The sequence below is a fragment of the Conger conger genome, chromosome 3 (assembly GCF_963514075.1).
Source record: "Conger conger chromosome 3, fConCon1.1, whole genome shotgun sequence".
NCBI classification, from domain to species: Eukaryota; Metazoa; Chordata; class Actinopteri; order Anguilliformes; family Congridae; genus Conger; species Conger conger.
Window position 1 is genome coordinate 7,474,849 of NC_083762.1, and position 20,014 is coordinate 7,494,862.

Consider the following 20,014-nt stretch of genomic DNA (forward strand, 5'->3'; position numbering starts at 1 on the left):
TGGCTATTTTTTATGTTTATACATAATTTATTTCAGGATGTGTTAACAGATGTCGACTATAAATTACACAATATTCTATTGCTGTGTGTATAATGTAATTGCGTCATACCCACAGAAAAGTAAATGTATTTTTCAGAATGTTTAAAGCAATGAAAATATTATATGCTTATGATGGCTGGATTTACAGTATAGTGACTATGTGAGTAGCCAGTTTATATATTTTTTTAATGCAAATGTAATGTAAAATGTAGCTATTTTGACTTTTGGCGATTTACATTAGCATGATGTGATAGCAGGTTTGAGTAAGCAGTCCCTTGCTATAACGGCCTGATTGAGAATGGTCGTGTAGGGTTTTTTTTTTTTTTGCTGTTCCCCTAAAATGAAACAAGTGGGCTTTCCGTGGCCTCTCCAGCTGAGACAGGCGGAGGTTATTATCCTCAGTGTGCTCCAGTACAGAACTGATTTTCCAGCCATGATGAATACAGTATGTTACAACAGGCTACAAGTCTGACTTGTGCCAAAATGTGCTTGATGTGAGCTGATGGCTGAGGCCAAGAGGAAACGGAGTCCTATGAAGAACTCTGGTCGTGAGAGCATTTGATGAAATCCATAAATACCTCTAAATATCACACTGCTGTGAGTGTTGAGTATTGAGTGTGGAGTCTCTGGACATGTGTGTCTAGGCAGGTTTACCTCTTGGTATCCTGTTTGCTCCAACTGTCCAAAGGTGAATTTTGGTATCTGGTGTCTTCAAATTGTGTTTGTACATGTGTATACATGCATGTGCGCTTGTGTGTACGGTGTCCTAAGTGTTGGTGTGGTCATTTAACCTCCTAAGACCCGCACTCTTTTTTGGTATGCATTTTTAATTTCTCTTTGCTATTTGGGCTTATTGGGACCTGATAAGTATAAAAACTAAGCATCATCTTTTGACATGATGTAGTTTTTGAGAAAAATGATGTCCACATATGTGGACTCTCGGTCTTAAGAATTAAGTATTATGGTTGTACAGCCCAAAATGTGGAGTCCACGCATGTGTACGCCAGGTCTTAGGAGGTTAAATGTGCGTGAGTGCATGTGTGTGTATGTGCGCACACAAGTGTATGTGTCTGGGTTCATCTCACCCAGGAAGTAGTTCTTCCCTGTGCTGGATTTTTGCATAAGCACACTGCAGTGGAGGTAAAGATCGAATAGGCAATAGTCATTAAATTGTCAAAAAGCTCTGAAAGTATTGTGGACATGGTGTGTACAAAGAGGAAACTTTTAAAAAGTAATATATTCTTGGTTTAGTAAACCTAGGTTGAAAAGCTACTGTCTAAAATAGGCCTACTGCAGTGCTGTAAACTCGGATTGACTGCTGGCCAGAAGCAGTTGAATTAAAATACCAAATCATAAATTCTGTTCTTTCATACTTGTTTCAAAACTAAGTCACAGTTCACTTTGCTTTTCACGATGCTCTAAAACACTGACTTCACGTCATGCTTAAAGAAAATATTTTCCAGGTCCCACTTAATTTATTTTTACCGTTGTTGGTTGCAGTATATAAGGTCAAAGGTCATGAACAATCAATTAGTTATGTATTTACTGACTTTTTGTATGGTACCTATATAGTCTAAATGAATGGAACCTACGTATGTACCTGAAATGAGTGTGTGTAAAAGTGTTTACGGGTTGCAGGATACTCTGGGTTTACTGGCCAGTTCCCCCTTCTCTCAGGCTGGTTAATTAAATGAGCTGGGCTCCCTTTGAAGTTTAAATTGTTACCAAAATGTATTTTATGTATTTGACTCTACAGAACTGCTCTGAAAATTCTGGCATTTCTTTTCCTGAGGCAACATGGCAAGTAGCCTATTGCGGGAATCAGGAGGAAACAGTTTGAGACAGGCTTTTACATTTTTATTTGTGATTAAAAAAAGTAGGCTCTCCTGTGCGGGAGAAGTTATGACGATGGCGGATGTTTGACTGTGAGACTAATTAAGAGACAAGGCCGGTCCCCTTTCCTTTATGCCGTGTTTTGGCCTGAGCCTGGCTGACTGAGTCTAATAGTCTGTAAACGGTCCTGACATTTGTGCTGTGCCACAGTTTAAATAGAGCGAGCTCTTCACATGTCTTCCATATGTGATGCCTTAATAATAACCAGTAGGGATGCTGTAAAAAAAAAAAAAAAAGAAAAAGAAAGAAAAGATACGATTCCTCCGCATCGAATGCCTACGGATTTACTGGGTTTACTACGTGGTTTTTCCAGTAAAGTCTCTGTTTAAATGGCTCTCTTGTTTATCTGCTCGTGTAGTTCCCCCGGTTTTATTACTCCGTGGGCTCTCTCTCCTCTTTCATGTGACCTCTGGGACTTTCCTCTGAAAAGAGCGTGAGGATTGGCCCCTTCACAATGCTTAACAATTGATTATACCCGCAGCTTGTCGAAATACTCGATTCTTATTAGTCGACAGGGCGTTGATTAAATTCCTCCACGCAGTGGATGGTTAAGCACTTAATTCTGATTGTTCAAGAAGGTGCTAATTATTTTCCTATAACCTTTACAGAAAAAAAACTGGATAATTCACGACTGCTTCAGTATAAATACGCGTGCAAGCTGTTCTGTTTCCATTCAACATCCTCTTTGCGGCTGGAAATAATGCCGGCGAAAATTAAGACGTTAACGAACGGCGAACGAAAACGGCAAATTTAGTTTAATTGTGTTTGAGTGTTGAATTATTTATGCGGTGGTGGGGGAGTGTAAGTAAAATCAATAGCTCTTGAAAGTACATTTGTATTAAGAAGAACCCACTTTTTTTTTGCTTAACGGACCACAGCACACCACACCACCCCGCCCTGTCGTTTTGTTCCCTTGCGCAACAGCTCTTCGGCGAGCGGAGTTAGCCGGTAAGTAGACGGGGAAGGTGAGGAGAGTGGGGAAGAGATGTCGCACTCCCCCACCCCCCCGGGACACTTCCTCTAAGGGTGGTGGGCGTGGAAGAACACGCTCACGCTACCACGCCGCTGAATGCCCGGGCCACCGAACCCAAACAAGCTTGTATCTCAACCCTCCATTGTGTCAGTGCTCATAGAGAGCAGCCAGTGGGTTTAACACACACCCGCATTCACACACGCACACACACACACACACGCACACACACACCCGCCCGCTCTCTCTCTCTCTCAACCCTTTCACTTCCAAAGCTAAACGTTTGGCCACTTTTGCTAATTAGCCACGCTGAAAAAGAGCCCACTTCAAAGGGGGCCGCGCCACGTTTGGAGTCTCTATCAATGCCTCTCCGCGGGTCAGAGGTCAGCCCTCTCAATGCCAGCACATCGGACGTCCCAGATATAGACCTCGGCATCGCCCCCCCCCCCCCCCCCCCTCTAACCCGGCTAGAGATATCAAAGTCAGGGGGAAGAGGTGGGACACAACAGGCGCGTGAACCAGCCAGATGGGGGGGAAAGAGCCGAGCTGGAAACAAAAACGGAAAATAAACAAGGCCGGCCGATATCAGACCGCCCCAACCCTCAATCTCAATCTCCGCCTGAAGAAGACGAATATTAATATAATTAATCTCTCCCAGTTGCCGTGTCTTAAGGCCTCTGGCTGAATGGCCGGCCACTCGTAGCACTCGATGAGAATTAAGTGATTAAACGGGACCTGAGTGTGTTTTTATTCGGAAAGCCCCCCGCCCCCCAGCCCATAATGGCCCTAATGAAGTGGCTGGTAGGGCCCTTCGGCCCCGGCCGGGGCCCTGAGCAGCCTGTTGGCGGTCTGTTTAATGACTGAGCGGGGACCCGTCTTGTGAGGACGGGCGGTGAAGCGGGGACCGGCGGAGCGCACCAGCGCCTCCTAAAGAGACACAAAGGGAGACGACAGGGCTCATTGTGGGGAGGCCTCACAGGCTTAGTGCTCATCAGCTGAATAAACTCGTCTTCAGTCACCCCCCTCCCGCACCCCCGCGCCCCCTCCCACACCCCCGCGCCCCCTCCTGCACCCCCGCGCCCCCTCCTGCACCCCCGCGCCCCCTCCCGCAGCCCCGCGCCCCCTCCCGCACCCCCGCGCCCCCTCCCGCAACCCCCTCATCCCCTCCCGCAGCCCCGCACCCCCGCGCCCCCTCCCGCACCCCCCTCATCCCCTCCCGCAGCCCCGCACCCCCCTCATCCCCTCCCGCAGCCCCGCGCCCCCTCCCGCACCCCCGCGCCCCCTCCCGCAACCCCCTCATCCCCTCCCGCAGCCCCGCACCCCCGCGCCCCCTCCCGCACCCCCGCGCCCCCTCCCGCACCCCCGCGCCCCCTCCCGCAACCCCCTCATCCCCTCCCGCAGCCCCGCACCCCCGCGCCCCCTCCCGCACCCCCGCGCCCCCTCCCGCACCCCCGCGCCCCCTCCCGCAACCCCCTCATCCCCTCCCGCAGCCCCGCACCCCCGCGCCCCCTCCCGCACCCCCGCGCCCCCTCCCGCACCCCCCTCATCCCCTCCCGCAGCCCCGCACCCCCGCGCCCCCTCCCGCACCCCAGCGGGATGGCAGCGCTCAGCCATCCGTCTCTCCGCACTTTGTGACTTTATCTGCGGACGTCAGCCGCGACTCAGCGGTTTAAATAACTCGGAAAGCCAAAGTGTTCGGCTGTAATCCTTTTACAGACGTGTTCGCAACGTAACACGCCTCACTCACAAATATACTTTTTAGAGGAAACAGAACGTTATTGCGTTATGCTTTAGCCAGTACTGCGGCCGGTCAGACTTGCTCTTTGTCACGTTTCTTTGCTAACTGAAGCATGTTCTGTGTTTCTTGTTTCCATTTTTGTGAACCGATGCGAAGATAAATTGTGTCTTAATCTCTCGGTCTGGCTCAGTTGGGACAGGCAGTGGCTCTGGTAAGGCCGCGTGTTTAACCCTTCGTGCGCCCGTGCAGCGAGGCGCTGTTCCCCGTCTCCCAGGCGAGCCGCGTCCCCACGCCGCGGCGAGCGCATGCTAACGCTAACGCGGGCGCATGCTAACGCGGGCGCATGCTAACGCGGGCGCATGCTAATGCGGACGCATGCTAACGCTAACGCGGGCGCATGCTAACGCTAACGCGTATGCATGCTAACGCTAACGCGGGCGCATGCTAACGCTAACGCGAGCGCATGCTAACGCTAACGAGGGCGCATGCTAACGCGAGCGCACGCTAACGCGGGCGCGGCACAATGGCGGCCGCAGCTGCACGCGGCCTGGCCCGCCCTCTCCTTTCATCTCTAACCCCTGATCCCGTCCTGCTCGCCTCCTCCCTTTGTCCCCCAAAATGAGATGTGCCCCCTCCCCCCACCCCCCACCCCCGCCACGTTGCAGATGGGGTACGCTTACGGCAGCGTGAGACTGGACTTAACGCCCCGCTCCGCCGGCTGTCTTTAAGACGCTCCGCTCAGTCTCTCGCTGGCCGTTCCATGGCTCAACTGTCTCCATGAAGATGGAAACAGTCGTCAGTTGACTCCCTTGTTCTTTTGAATAAAAATTTCAATCTCAACTCTTCAACTGCTCTCTGTCGCTGTCATCCAGGAGCGAGGGCAGTGTTCACCTGTGTGTGTGGAGGGCTGGCGATGGAGGCGATGGAGGCGGCGGTGGGGGGGTCGGGCGCAGGACTGGGCTGCCTTAATCCCTGTTTGAGGAGCGGGCCCTTTCATGCGCCTCCCCCGGCTGTGTGATTTCGGGGGGCCAGACCCCTGCCTCCTCTGGTTTTTTTTTTTTTTTTTTTTTTGTTGCCGCCTGAAAACGGGGGCCGCTTGAAGACCCCTCTTAATCCTGCCTTTGGCGCGGGACAATGGGCACTTGTGCGCGGGGGCCCGATGCGCTGGGAGTGGGATGATGTGGCTGTCCACTCTCATTCCAGCCCATTCAGGTGGCTGCGACAGGAGTCACTTTGTAGTGCCAAGTGCGGGACTCCACAGGAAGACGTCTGCGATCATAATTTCCTGTCCTGCTTCGCCCAGGCCCCACTGTGCCTCCCCCCCCTTCCCCACACACACACACACACACACACACACACACCGCAATACTATTAATTAGGCCCGACAACCACAGAGAGTGGAGACCTGTCCAGAACAATGAGTGTCCCCTTTCAACAGCGCGCGTGAGCCTCTCTGCAAACCACGCAGCGATGGAAACGCCAGCGTAGCCGCGATGGACACGCCAGCGTAGCCGCGATGGACACGCCAGCGTAGCACTGTCATAACGGCGGCGATGACCTTCACTGTGCCACGAGAAGGCAGGGGAAGGACAATCAGCAGCATTGACATTGTCATTTAACAAGATGGTGGACATTTTTATTGTGGAAAATCAAAATAGATGAACTTTTTTTTCTGGAATTTAGCTCCACAGGTTCTTTCTGATATCACAAGGGAAACTGATCATTTGTGCCGGGCATGAAAGCTGCTTTGCTGTCAGTGGCTGTAAGCAAATCCATGTTAAATTAAGCATGTTTTTTGCAAAAATATCTGGGTTTTGACTAAATTACATTGTCTTTCCAACAATGCTTATTAAAACGTATTTAATACTTATTCTTGCTCATTATTTTTCAGTTCATGTTGATATATACACACACTCCTCAGACATCAGATATAAAAGTGAGTTCCAAGGACTTCTGGACTCCATTAGTATGTTGCAAACCAGCATTCCAACAAAGACCTTCAATTATTATTGTCATCGAGCCAAATATATACAAAAAATATGTATATGTGTGTATATTCCGAACAGTATATAACGTGTGTGTGTGTGTGTGTGTGTGTGTGTGTGTGTATATATATATATATAACTGATCAGGAACACAAAGGCCTCAGTCTTCAGGTTTCATTACCCCTCTGTCGCCTTACCTTTTCTGTGTTCGTCACAGAAAGGAGACAAAGGCGGAACCCTACTGGCCGAAAACTAGCAGAAACGGCGAAACAACAGGACACAACTGATCGCTCATGCATGGCTGGGATTAGGAGCGGAATATAAAGGGATAGAAGAAGAAAGAGCACAACAAAAGGGAACAGGGGGACTGACAAACTTTTTTTCTTTTCTTTTTGAGGTGAAAGAGATGAAAAAAAGGGGTCTGGTCATATGAAAAGATGTATAAAGAAAGATTAACAAACAGAAGCAATCCTTTTTTTTTTTTACCTTCTGTATGGTCTTCTTCCAGCTCTTTTTAGCCAAAGACATAAAAGACGAAGGTCTCCAGTGACCGATATGAGACAACCCCGGGATAAAAACGAATTATTAATATGCTCATTATTGTTCATTTATTGATTTTTTTTTGAAGGCTAGTATATGCCTGAGTTTGCATAATTCCCTGGGAGTCCATGACGGTAAAGGAACACGGAGTCGCTGTTGTTTTTAATCCAAGCAACTGCCAGCAAAGTATCGAATGAGAACGACAAGCTATCAACACTAAAGCTTTTCATAACAGCCTGTGAAATGTGGAAATCGTCCAAAAGATTCTTTGCACTCGCAATCTGGATCTGGACCCCGTCCAAATTATGCTCTAATTTTTCATTCTCCCTTTTTTTTTTTTTTTTTTTTTGCTATTTTTTGCGTTGAGAAGGAGCGGGGCGGGGAGGAGATTGACGCGCGGGCCCCTCGGTCCCCCATCGCGGTGTAAACGCGGGGCGGGGACGCGGGGCTGAGGCTGTGCCCACCCGGCTCTGCGGGGGTGAGAGCGCTGGGACGGTGGGCCCCGGTGTCTTCTCAGCCGGGAGCGCGTGACTCACTCTGCCGTACGGGGCCCTGCAGCTGTGCGGGGCTCCGGCAGACATATGAGGGCCCGAGCGGGAGATAGCAGGCCCTGTAAATCAGGCCCTGAACGTACAGCTGCAGATCAAAGGGGCCTCCCTGCCTTATAGACGTGTGGAGATGGGTGAGCGATGTAAATCTCAGGCCGCCTGTCCAACGGCCTTGACAATCTTAGCCAATATTGTTGCGCCATATCTCCACCACCAATACTCTCGTGTTGAAAAGGTGCCACTGAGAGGCTGGCTGTGTGTGTGTGTGTGTGTGTGTCTGTGTCTGTGTCTGTGTCTGTGTCTGTGTGTTATATACTGTAAAAAAAGTCAATCCCATCAAGTATTTTATTCTTATATATAGGCTTCAAATCTTATCTAAAGCATTTCCAGATTTGCCAATGGAGCGAGACAGGCAGACAGTAACTTAAAACATGCTAATATTTTCTACATAAGAGACGGCAGCATAAAAGTCTCATTACGAGAGTAAAACACTTGGAGTGGAGAGTTCGAGGGGGGGATTACTCTCCAGACTCTCTGGAGCAAATTAATGATTCTTTAAAAAAGAGAAAATTTTCCTGGGCCTGAGGTACTTTTTCTGAGTCTACTCGTTCTTGTGCCCACTTTGTTGTTTACAATAAAACTAGAAATCTTGTTTGAGTATGAGTTGTTTGAGAATATAAGCACTGTGAACCCCCAAATGTGTTGCCATTTAAAACCCTAATACTTGGCTTTGGATTTTTTTGGGATTGGGGTGCAAAACTGTGTTAAGTAGAGCTTAGAGCTTTGAATGGCTGCAGCTACAGCCTGGTTTGAGTCATAATAGCATAATGGCTTGGATTTACACGGCAGACTGGGAATAGGCACAGCAACCGGGCTTGTGTTTCTCACACACGCACATATTTCAATTTAATTTTACATTTCTAAAAGTTTGCGCCGTGTGCTACCCGTCTCCTGCCCTGGCACCCCTCCGGCTCGTGGGAACCTGCATTTCTTCAGGGACGGAGATGTATTTTTCACTTTTTCCGATCATGTTTTTGCGGCGAAAGACACCGGCCAGCTTTGGGACCGCGTGGCAGCGTAGACACAACCGCAGCATCCCGCCCCCTCTGCCTGCCAGCAGCCTGCACTGTTTGGAGAGTGTAGCAAACGATCATTAACGGGAATACAATAATGCTGTTTCTAACTGGCCAACAGCTAATAAAACCTGCCGAAATCAACCGACTCCTAAAAGACATGTATGTGGTCTTTCTGTGGCTATTTTACAAGTTGATTACGGTTTAAAGCTATTTAAAGGAACATTGATTGAGATAAGTGGCTGCCCCCTGTAACCCTTATAATGGGTAGGTGACCAGCGAGTGTATATCGTATCCTTTTTAGTCACTAAAAATGTGCCTTCGGGTTCCACTGGATGTACTCCCTTTCTATGCGGTCGCAAACAATTTACGTTGCAACGGCCGCACACTTACCGCCCTCACACTCATTACAGTGGCACTAAACTCAGGCTTCATGGAAGGCCGGCACCCAGGGCCCAGGGAAGACGGCCTGCATTCAACAACATCTCAAACTGACGTGACTGGCTGACCTCTAGGGTGCCGACTTTTTTTTTGGGGGGGGGGGGGGGGGGGTGTTTTTTACAGATTTTGACTCTTCACTCACGGTTGAAAGCATATTATGAGCCCCCTCCCCCTGCCCCCGTCATACTCCCCACTGGGGTCTTTGTGCTTTTTGCCTGAAGCCAGGAGTTGTCTCTGCATGCATGTAGGCCCTCTCTCATGGGCCTGTGGAGGTAGGAGAAGGCGGTCAGCACTCACTGTTACCCCACGAGGTGAAAATAACAGGCCTGAGGGCGTGGAGGCCCCGGGAATCCAGCCACAGGGAGCTTCTGACCAGCCCCCTGCTACCCCCAACCCACACACACTCACACACACTAACTCACACACTCACACACACTAACGCACACTTACACACACACACTCACACACACTAACTCACACACTCACACACTCACACACACTAACGCACACTCACACACACACACACACTCACACACACTCACACACACACTCACACACACTAACTCACACACTCACACACACTAACACACACTCACACACGCACACTCACACACACTAACTCACACACTCACACACACTAACGCACACTCACACACACACACTCACACACACTAACGCACACTCACACACACACTCACACACTCACACACACACACACACACACACACACACACACTCACACACTCACACACACTCACACAAACACACACTCACACACACTAACGCACACTCACTCACACACACACACACACACTCACACAAACACACACACACACTCACACACTCACACACACTCACACAAACACACACTCACACACACTAACGCACACTCACACACACTCACACAAACACACACACACACACACTCGCACACACTAATGCACACTAAAGCACACACACTCACACACACGCACACTCACACACACACACTAACGCACACTTACTCACACACACACACACACACTAAAGCACACTCACACACACACAGACACATACACACTCACACACACACACACACTCACACATGCATGCAAACACTCACACACTCATATACACACTCACTCACACACACACATACTCAGACACTCAGTCATTCACACACACATACTCAGACACTCAGTCACTCACACACACACACACACTCATACACTCAGTCACTCTCACACACACACACACACACACATACACTCACGCATGCACTCACACACACTCACACGTGTGCACACATGCACACACACACACTCATGCATACTTCAAAAAATATGTAATGACATAATAACATCAATAACATGACCAATCATCAAAACAGTTACAGCAGTTCATGGTTTTGCAACAATCATTGGTTATGTTACTAATTTTGCCCAGGCTACAGATCTTAGTAAATCTGGCCCTCAGTATTAAGTAGTGTCAAAAAATCTTTTGGGTATGGAGCCAACTGAAACAAATTACCTACGCATTACCAGTTGTATGCGGGTGTACCTGTTTGTGTGTGTGTGTCTGTGTGTGTGTGTGTGTGTGTGTGTGTGTGTGTTTTGCACTGTGAAGATCCCAGAAACCTCATACACTTCAGTGTGTACCCAATGGCAATTAAATTCTTGACTGAGCTGTGAAGATGCCTCTCCAATCGTTGCCTTTCTTGTGGACCAGAGGAGTGTGTAGGTTTGCGGGCTAGCAGAGGTGACAGACACCAGTGCATTTTCACACATTTCTCAGGTGAGACTGTTGCATCCTGCAGTTGCATTTAATTGAAAGCTGGTGTCAATGAAGTTCTGGAGTCGAGAGTCTGGCTCTATCGAAACCCAGGACCCCGGTCAACAAATTCCTTCTCTGCATTCAGGTGAAAACCTGGCTACATTTGCATTTTTTTCTAGTAGCCAACTAGGATCAGGTAAAACAATATCTATCTATTGGGGTTAACCTAGTCCGTTTCAAAATGTCAAAATGTCTCCAAGACTTCTGCCTTATATATTCTGGCCTTTGCTCTCTGTGGTTTTGCGAAGCAGGACCTCCGTAAATCTTCAGGGGTTTTAAATTGAGTTCCGGGGCAGCCGGCTCCGGAATTGAACTGATCAAATTCATTAACCGACACAAACGCCTCTAGTTTTGCGTGAGTTTGAGACCCCAGCTCTGGTGAAGCTGCGCGGTGCTACAGGTTGCGGTAAACAGTGTGCCGATGGACGGCGGTGCGGTAAAGGGCGGAGGTGGTGAACTCTCGGCCGACGTGGTCGTTACAGTGCTTTCACACACAAACAAAAACAAACAAACACAAAAGCTGAGGGGATCTATAAAGCAGTCTCGGGCAGATGGGGTACATGCTGTCCTTTGAGGGTCAGGCCCGTCAGCCCTATTCTCCCCACTCTATAAAACTGACAGCTTGCTCAAATACCCCAACATGAGAAAAGGAGCAAAAACAAAAAAAGAACGTAAGGGTTGGGGGGTGTGGGTGTAGGGGGGGGGGGGAGGCTGACAGAGACAAAATAAATAAGATAAATAGACTCTGTGACTGATGAGTGTAGATGATGCCAGAGAAACCGGGTGACAATTAACAAATGTGGCTTCCACCACAAAAGAGGCCTGGCCGGAGATGTGGGGCGCTTGCCTCCAGTCGTGAATTCTCAAGCCGCTCTTTCTTAAGAACGCAGGCTGCTTACGGGGCACATTTTAATGCAGCCCCCGCTTGTGCTGTCGGACACCCCGTTGCCCCTTTGTCTCCGCGGCCAAATCTATGGGAAAAGTCACTTCTGAGTACAAGGAAGCCACGTTGTTGGGGGGGTGGTGGGGGAAGAGGCAGCAGAATGTGACAGGAGCGGGGTTTCTCAGAGACGCCGCGGATCGTTCCGGAGCGGACTGACGAAGGGGGATAATGAGAGCTGGGGAGAAAGTGGAGAAAAAAAATAAGGCTTTGCTCTCGAGCGGCCTAAAACCGTGAGCCGGTGGAATATCCCTCCCATTAGACGCCGAGGCCCAGGTTGTGTAGATGCATCTGATTGGGGGGGGGGATGATAAATGTGGCTGTTGATTAGAAATCCATATTTATGCGCTGCGATTTTCCTCCTGTGGAAATGTGAAGCGTCGGACAGCTGTTTCCATTTGATGTGCGCGTATGGACCTCCAGGCCTGTGATCTCCGCCTAATGCATCGGCAAAAACAGTCAATTATACAGCAAATTGCTGGGAGAGGCGCGGCAGAATGTTTGAAGAGTAAAGCGTTTCATGGCTTTTCAGAAAGTGGAGCTCCAACACAACAATGTGCAAATAAACAAGTTTGAGCACCGTAAACCCTGGCCATTATACAGTGTGTCGGTGCCCAATTATAATGTGGGAATTACGCTCCTGGTGCAACTGCTGAGATCGGGCCGCAGGAAATGAGATTTGACAGAACCTTTCACTCCAACTGCGATTACCGCTTGAGTTCAAAGGTCAACATCCAAAGTGGGTTTATGAATAAATGCCAGCGATGCCAAAACAATGATGTCATTTAACGGTCTTTGTACAGTCATGCCCTTGATGACACGCAATACTACAGTTGTTTATTGCGATTAGTTTCATAACGTTCCTCTCAAAAATATTTGTATAATAAAAAATAAATTCTTCAAGCATTACTTTACTTTATACTGATAGGGTGAAATGAGACTCCACCGCTGTGTACAATGGATACCCACGAGAGGACAGCGTGATCTGATCATAAATTGATGTTCATTCCGAGTATAAAAAGAAAATTCACAGCATGTGTTTTTGCGCAACACCATTTATGACTAGGTTGTCACATGCCTGTTCATAATTCACCTTTTCCGGAGGGGAAAAAAAGCACGAAAAAACAGCTAATAAAAATACAAGTCCTGCTAGTTTTTACTAGTTTCATAATATTAATAATGAGCATATGTATGAGTACCAGACCTATGAATCCTGGACTAATTATGTGTGTAAATACTGAACAGGTCGTTTCTGTGGAACCCCAGCTAATGCTGCGGCAGGATCATGTTGCTGTTGTTACCACAGTGCTCGGAGCACTGTATTTTATTATTATTAATAAAAAGGAAGTTGATAATGTCACAAATGAGAGTTAATTGTGTTATATTAGTTAAAGTGAGCTTTGGGGCCAGAGCAGGATAAAGGAGAGATAAGAATCAGATAATTACGCCAGAGATACAGCCTGCCTAAAGGTCTCACAGCCAAGCCCCGGCACGCTTCGCTGGGGTTTCAACCGCAGACCTCCCCGTTCTGAATTATCAAAAACTGTGAAATGAGTTTTCACATTTCCCTGCATTCACACGTGGGCCTCCGTTCAGCCTTACTGTAATGCACTTTGGCCTTAACTTGATTTAATGAGCTTACATTCCTCGCTCACAGCTACAATTACCCAGCGTTCGAGCCCACTGCAGTGTGCTGGAGATGGACCGCACTGAGTTCTGTGACCACAAGTATCTTTTTTGATTCAAGCAAAAACTATTCGGATGGACTTCACGGTGCACCCAAGAGGACCTTTAGGTGTAGTTATGCGATAGGAAGCACGTAACCTTACCGATGTGACTCCGGAGGTCCGGTCCCGGGAGAGATGTTTAGGCAGCATCGAGGGGGTACAGACGATTAATCAGGCGAAAGCAGGGGTGCTGACCCACGGAGAGAAGTGTGGTCGTGTTGAAGTCACACAGACGCCATGTTTGAGCCGTCAGGAGGATCTCATCCACATTCTGTCCCCGTTGATCTCAGCCTGGTAAATCACGCCTGGTCAGACCAGGGTCTCTCCTGACCCACCGTTTGAAAGCAGGGCTATTCTTTACTTTTATTTAAGTACATTTTTTAAGGGTTATTAATTCTGTCCATAACACAGGAAAAAAAAAACTCCACTATTGTTCCACTGTCTGGCATGCATGACACTACGTTAAAAATAAAAATCATAATCTCAGTCCAAAATGTATCCTGAGCCGGGACATGACGCTGTGTTCCTGTATTAACACTCGTACAGTATGAGTCCGGTGGCCTAGAATGTACACCCATTCTCAGTAGATACATTTTATTGTTTTAATTCCTTAACAAGAATTAATATTTGTATACCGTGCGGTCCACAGGTCTGAGATCACATTGAAAATCTTGTTTGCTTTTTTTTCATGTAATCCTGGAAATCAACAGAAAGTTTTAATACATTTATGGGCCCACTTGAAGACTGTGAAGACTGACAAAAGCCAAGCATTCATTAACATCACAAGATGCTCTGTGGAACATTGTCAAATAATGCTGGGATAACATGAATCATCAGGTTTTCCTCAAATGTGTGGAGTCCATGCCAGCTTGAGTGCACATTGTCATTAATGCAAAGGGTGGACATACCAAATACTAAGATATTCTGAATTATTTAAAAAAAAATTCAGTGACTCAAATTGTTATGCTGATAATATAATTAGTAATGAAATTTACTTTTTGTATTAAATTTAAAAAGACGAATGCAGAATAAAAGCATTTTCACAAACAGTCTCAGACTTTTGAACCCCCGTTGTACCCGCACTGCTCGTGGAAACACTATGTACATTTGCCTCATCTTCCAGGATGGGATGTTTTTCCAGAACATATGACTTATGAGTTTTATGGTTCATCTGGGTCAGGGCCCGCGGGCTGGACTCACCACCACGCTGCTCCCCTAAAGGCAGCCCGTCAGAAATCCACCGGGCCTCAGAAACTCCGTGAGGAACGACTCCCCACCATCCTTGTCGGTATGTACTGTATGCTAAAACCCAGATTAGTCATTCCCTCTGAGCTTCATAAACTTACTGTAAGTGCTGCTGCCGGGCGGCCGAGGGTTCATAAGCAGGGACGGACACGTTGGGTTCATGTTATTGTTTTGATAGTTGGTGAGTTACCATTAAAACATGTGCAGTGAGACAGGTATTTCAAGTCCCTGGCCCATTATGACATTGATTTTCCAGAATGATTTCCAAGTTTGAGAATGTAAATGCAAAAATAAAAATATTATTTATTTACAGTTATTTTAATAATGCCTTTTTCTTATTTTTTTATTAAACATAAAATTCACGTTAACATTAACATTAAAGTTCATTAGGAAAATAATGTAGCACTTTTAAACAGAGCAATGGTTTATATCCACTAATGTAACCTTTTCTGAGAATTGATACTTACGATGGAGTGTCTTAAGAACTACTACTATGTTAGTATTATTGTGTTCTGCACTCACAGAGCTCTTTATTAGGCAATAATTACACTTTTTTTTTTCTTCTGCTGCTGTAGCCTACTTAGAGGTCTAACACGTTGTGTGTTCAGAAATGCTCTTCTGCATACCATTGTTATAATGTGTGGTTATTTGCGTTACTGTCAGCTTCGACCAATCTGCCCATTCTCCTCTGACCTCTTAATAACAATGTGTTTTCGCCCGTAGAACTGCTGCTCACTTTTTTGTTTTTCACACCATTCTCTGCAAACTCTAGAGACTATTGTGCATTAGAATCCCCATAATATGACATTTCATTTACTGGTACATTTCATTTACTTGGGACATCCTGAATTCGGTGTTAGCCCGTTGTAATTTTATTGCACTTGTTGCTTATTTCATTTTATATTTTGCTCGGTTGATAACTAATCCTAAATGAATTTTTTCCCTTTTGGTCAGTGTTTTTTTTTTTTTCCAGTCAGTTGAAATGAAACTATGAAGGATCATGCTTTTGTACGCTTGGCTGTGTCTGCATGGTACGCGTATGCAATCTCCTTATTCTCACTGTAAAACTCAATTCTTCAGTGAGACAAAGAGATTTTGAGAATCAAATAGTTTTTTCATCATTTTGAACCGGTGGAAAGAGTTTTTCATCTTCCGCATTCGCCAGGAAGAGGAAGATTCAAAGGTTTGAAAAATAAATCTGAGCTCGGTTTTTAGCAGAACGCCTTTAGTGGAGTACTGACAGAAAGCATTAAAGTGTATGTGCATATACTGTATTCCCATATTCAGAATGTAATGAAAAATGCAAATGAAAAGAAACACAAAAAGCTTTGCACACATGTGACTGAAAAAATGATTGAGTTCTCCCCCCTCATGACACCGTGTGGTCACACTGAGTCACAGCGTCCATCTTACACCAGGATCGTATCCGTGAACGGGGTGTCAATTCTTCATTTCTGAAGGGAGAACTGCAAGGAGCGCTGTGATTGGCCAATCCCAAGGCTTCAGAGGAAACCAGTGATTTTAGAGGTTTTTCTTTTTTGGTTTGTTTGTTTTCTGGCCTGTGGCATTTTTAGCCGTAACAAAAAAGATTGACATTGAAGATTTGATCACAGCCTTGCTGCACTTACAACCACTCTCTCCCAAAAAGGGGGGGGGGGGGGGGGGGGGGGGGGGAGGAGAAGAGGAGAGCAGCAGGTGGTGGCTGTGGGTGGAGAAAGATGTAAACTGCATCTGTTTCAAATGGGAGCAAGAGCGGCACCAAAACCGGAACCCCCCCCCAAACACACACACCTCCCCCAGCAGTAGGAACAAACAAACTATTCCTCTATTTATGCCTTTATATCTGTCCCACTGGTTATGAACCTGAATCCCAGGCTGCTTTCACAAAGCACTCTGCATCTTGAGAATCCGCTAATTCTGATCAAGCGTCATATCAGTTTCAGTCTGAACGCTCGCCAGATGAACAGCTTCATTCCAGAATTTGTTTCTCAGATATATCATACAGAAACGTACGCTCGCACCGCATGAATGCTGAAATGTCATAGCAGCGTCGAACTAAATAATTTCTCTAATATACGCGCTATTTTTACATTAATATCATTTCTCATACGGAACATCTGGCTAATTAAGCTTAGTGATGCCTCGTATCAATAGCGCCATGCAATTTGGATACACTTCACAGGCCGATCTATGATCCCCGTTCACTGAAAATAACTTTCTTTACTTTAGCTTTCAATAGAAATGTCATCGTCAGTAATGAGTATAACCTCTGGGACGACCTAGAAAAGAAACGCACGTTGACGTCCCTCCAAGCGGAATCAGCTCAAGCGGAACTCAAATCATACGACTGCTGGGCGTATGATTGTAACAGTGCAGTGGGAGTGTGCCGTGCTGGTGGTGTATGTACTGTGGGCAGCACAGGTGTCCTGTGTAGCTTAACCAGAAGGCGAGGGTTAGAAGGTGCCGGAACACAAGGTGTCCCCGCTGGGAGCAGGGGTGTGTCACTGCCCTGGCTCGACCATTGCACCGGCTGGGCCACTCGGGCTGACAGAAGGGTACGTGTCTGTGCGTTGAATCGAGATCTTAGTTAGGGCTGCGCAGGACTGCAGTCCCACAGCCGAAGTAGCGGGTATTCCGCCCCTCCTGCGCGATTTGCTGAGAGGCCTAGTGTTAGTGCGCCCTCTGCTGGCTCCTTTGCGTTTGTTGCAGAAATGCGAGACTGCCCGTTCTCCCAAGTGGCATATCGATAGGATTTTTTTTCTTTACCAACAAGAGTAACACACACATTTAGCCATGGCAGATAACATGCTAGTTAAAATGTTTTTTATGTTTGAAATGATTCATCCAGGTCTTTGGTCAGACTGTCTGATTGACTAACAGTCTTACTGACTGGGCTCTTACTGGATAAAAAAAATATTGCGCTATTCTGGATCACAGCAGTTGATAAAGTAGATCACTGTGCTACTTTCCCTCTTCAGTGGTGTTTTTGAAGCCTGTGCATTGTTTTTATTTCAAAGTGAGCTAATAACTACAAAGGCATTGGAACTGTCAGGGGAGAGGCTTTTTTTTTTAGGTTAGTGGGGGGGAAAAGGGAGATGAAAAGGGAAGCCCTCCTTTTGCCTCTAGAAGCCGAACGCCTTGATCCAGAGCGGATCTGGAGTCGCTCTTTAACGCAGGCGGGTTGCGTTTAGAAAAATACGTGATGCGTGCGGCGACTGGCTGGGACGCACACAGGCAAACGCTGGGGTTTTTTTTTCGCTGGCTGTTTACAAGCACAAACCAAAGAAAGGGGACATTCCTGCCGCTAAACCCCATTCATTCTCCACCTGGCAGCCTGCCTCTTGTCTTAAACCCACCCAGGAGCTTCGGAATCCAAACCGCATAAGCGCAGCCAATCACCTCTCTCAGCAGGGAGACCGTGTGGCGGCGACTACTGTGAGGCTTAATAACGTGCTCCAAATGCCTCTCTCCCGTGTTTCTAGGGAGTCTTCTCTCTCATTTATTACACGTTTAGGCATTTTGTTTAGGAAATAACGTGTTCTAGCATCGATTTAGCAATGGTGTTCTGAACAAAGGTGGACCCATTTGACATTAATATTAACCCGTTAATTGTGGTAGTCTATATATTCTTGAATGTGAATTCTCTGTTCAAATGTCAGAATTCAGTCTGCATGAGTTTGTACAACTTGTGACAGTGGAAAGAACAAAAAACCCATTTTCTATCAGGATTATTTTTAACAGACGGGGGGAACGGTAAAAAAAAGGAATGCCTCTTTTTGGGAGTTTAAGAGTTGTAGTTTAAACTTGACAGGTAGCATAAAAGGTGGAAGGTGTGCTTTGTTCCGTTTCCCACAAAGTGCTGGAAGTTCTGTAAGCTTGCTGTGTTTGAACAGCCATTGTTTTAAAGCTAGGAGCAGCATGGGGCCTAAGAAGGAACTACATGAGAGCGAGAGAGAAGTCACTGCTCTCTGTTGATGTGGAACTGACATGGCACAAGCAGGTGCCTTGCTCCTGGCCTTTGAAAACATGTCACTCATGTGAAGCAGATGGGGGTGTGAGGAGGGGTGTATCCCTACGCAATCAAAATTTCTCCAACTTTCTCTGCGTGTGTGTGTTTAGAGAGAACGGAGAATGTGGTTAAACTGCGTGATTAATAATCCAAGCCGTATGCTTGTGGTAGCGTGACCTCACATGCTTCTTGACCTGCGAATCGCCAAGTGACTTTTGCACCTTGAACAGACGGTGGCCTGGATTAATCGATCCATTTCTTGGTGTCTTTATGTGAGTAAGAGAGCACTGAACTGAGCTGCACGCATTCTCACGAGTCTGCTGAGCCTGGCGTCGTGTCCTCAAAACAGATCTCATTCGTTTAGCTCTTAATACCGGAGTCATGGTCTCAGTTATTACACATGAGGTGCAGGTAAGAGAATTAAGTACATGAATGCTGACACATCTATGACTGGCCAATAACCAAATAAAGAGAGTGTGACCATTGAGCAGAGGAAATATTAACAATAATATAATATAATAATTTGAAAAATAAGTGTGTCAAATCCCCCCCCCCCCCCCCCCCCCCAAGAGAAAATCATCCCCTTCTTTGATGTCTTACAGCTGAAAGTGTTCCAGAATGTCACTAGAGGGCGCTCTTTTATTCTGAAAATATTAATTCAGGAAATTTGAGGCGATATTGTCCTGTACTGTAAAAAGGCAGTCAGGGTCATGCTATTCCTAAATGATGAGCCAGATAAGTGTGGGTGCATCGCAACTGTGACAGTCAAAGCCGGCCTTCCCACATTGAAACGTCCTGCAGAAATCTCGCCAGATTCAATACGATCTAATTAACACACGTGGCAGCAAACACACATACAAAATGTATGTTACATTATATCAAGGGCTGAAAATTATGTCATGGCCAATGTGTAAGGCACAGGTAAGAGCTGACATACGTGTGAGACCCAGTTTTATGTGGTCATACAAAATTCAGCATGTGGAAGTCTTTACCCAAATAGTCGTTTTGGTATTATGCTCAGGTGTACATGGACATTGTACATGCGTGTGTTCAC

The 20,014-nt window shown here is 46.8% G+C and overlaps 1 protein-coding gene across 1 annotated transcript; it reads left to right on the forward strand.

Moving 5' to 3' along the window:
* The first annotated feature begins 3,682 nt into the window (after window positions 1-3,682).
* Window positions 3,683-4,974, forward strand: LOC133123162 (uncharacterized). The gene is made up of 3 exons (XM_061233476.1): window positions 3,683-3,703; window positions 3,918-4,501; window positions 4,890-4,974. The coding sequence occupies exons 1-3, from the start codon at window positions 3,683-3,685 to the stop codon at window positions 4,972-4,974; spliced, it is 690 nt and encodes a 229-aa protein (XP_061089460.1).
* The last annotated feature ends 15,040 nt before the right edge of the window (window positions 4,975-20,014 follow it).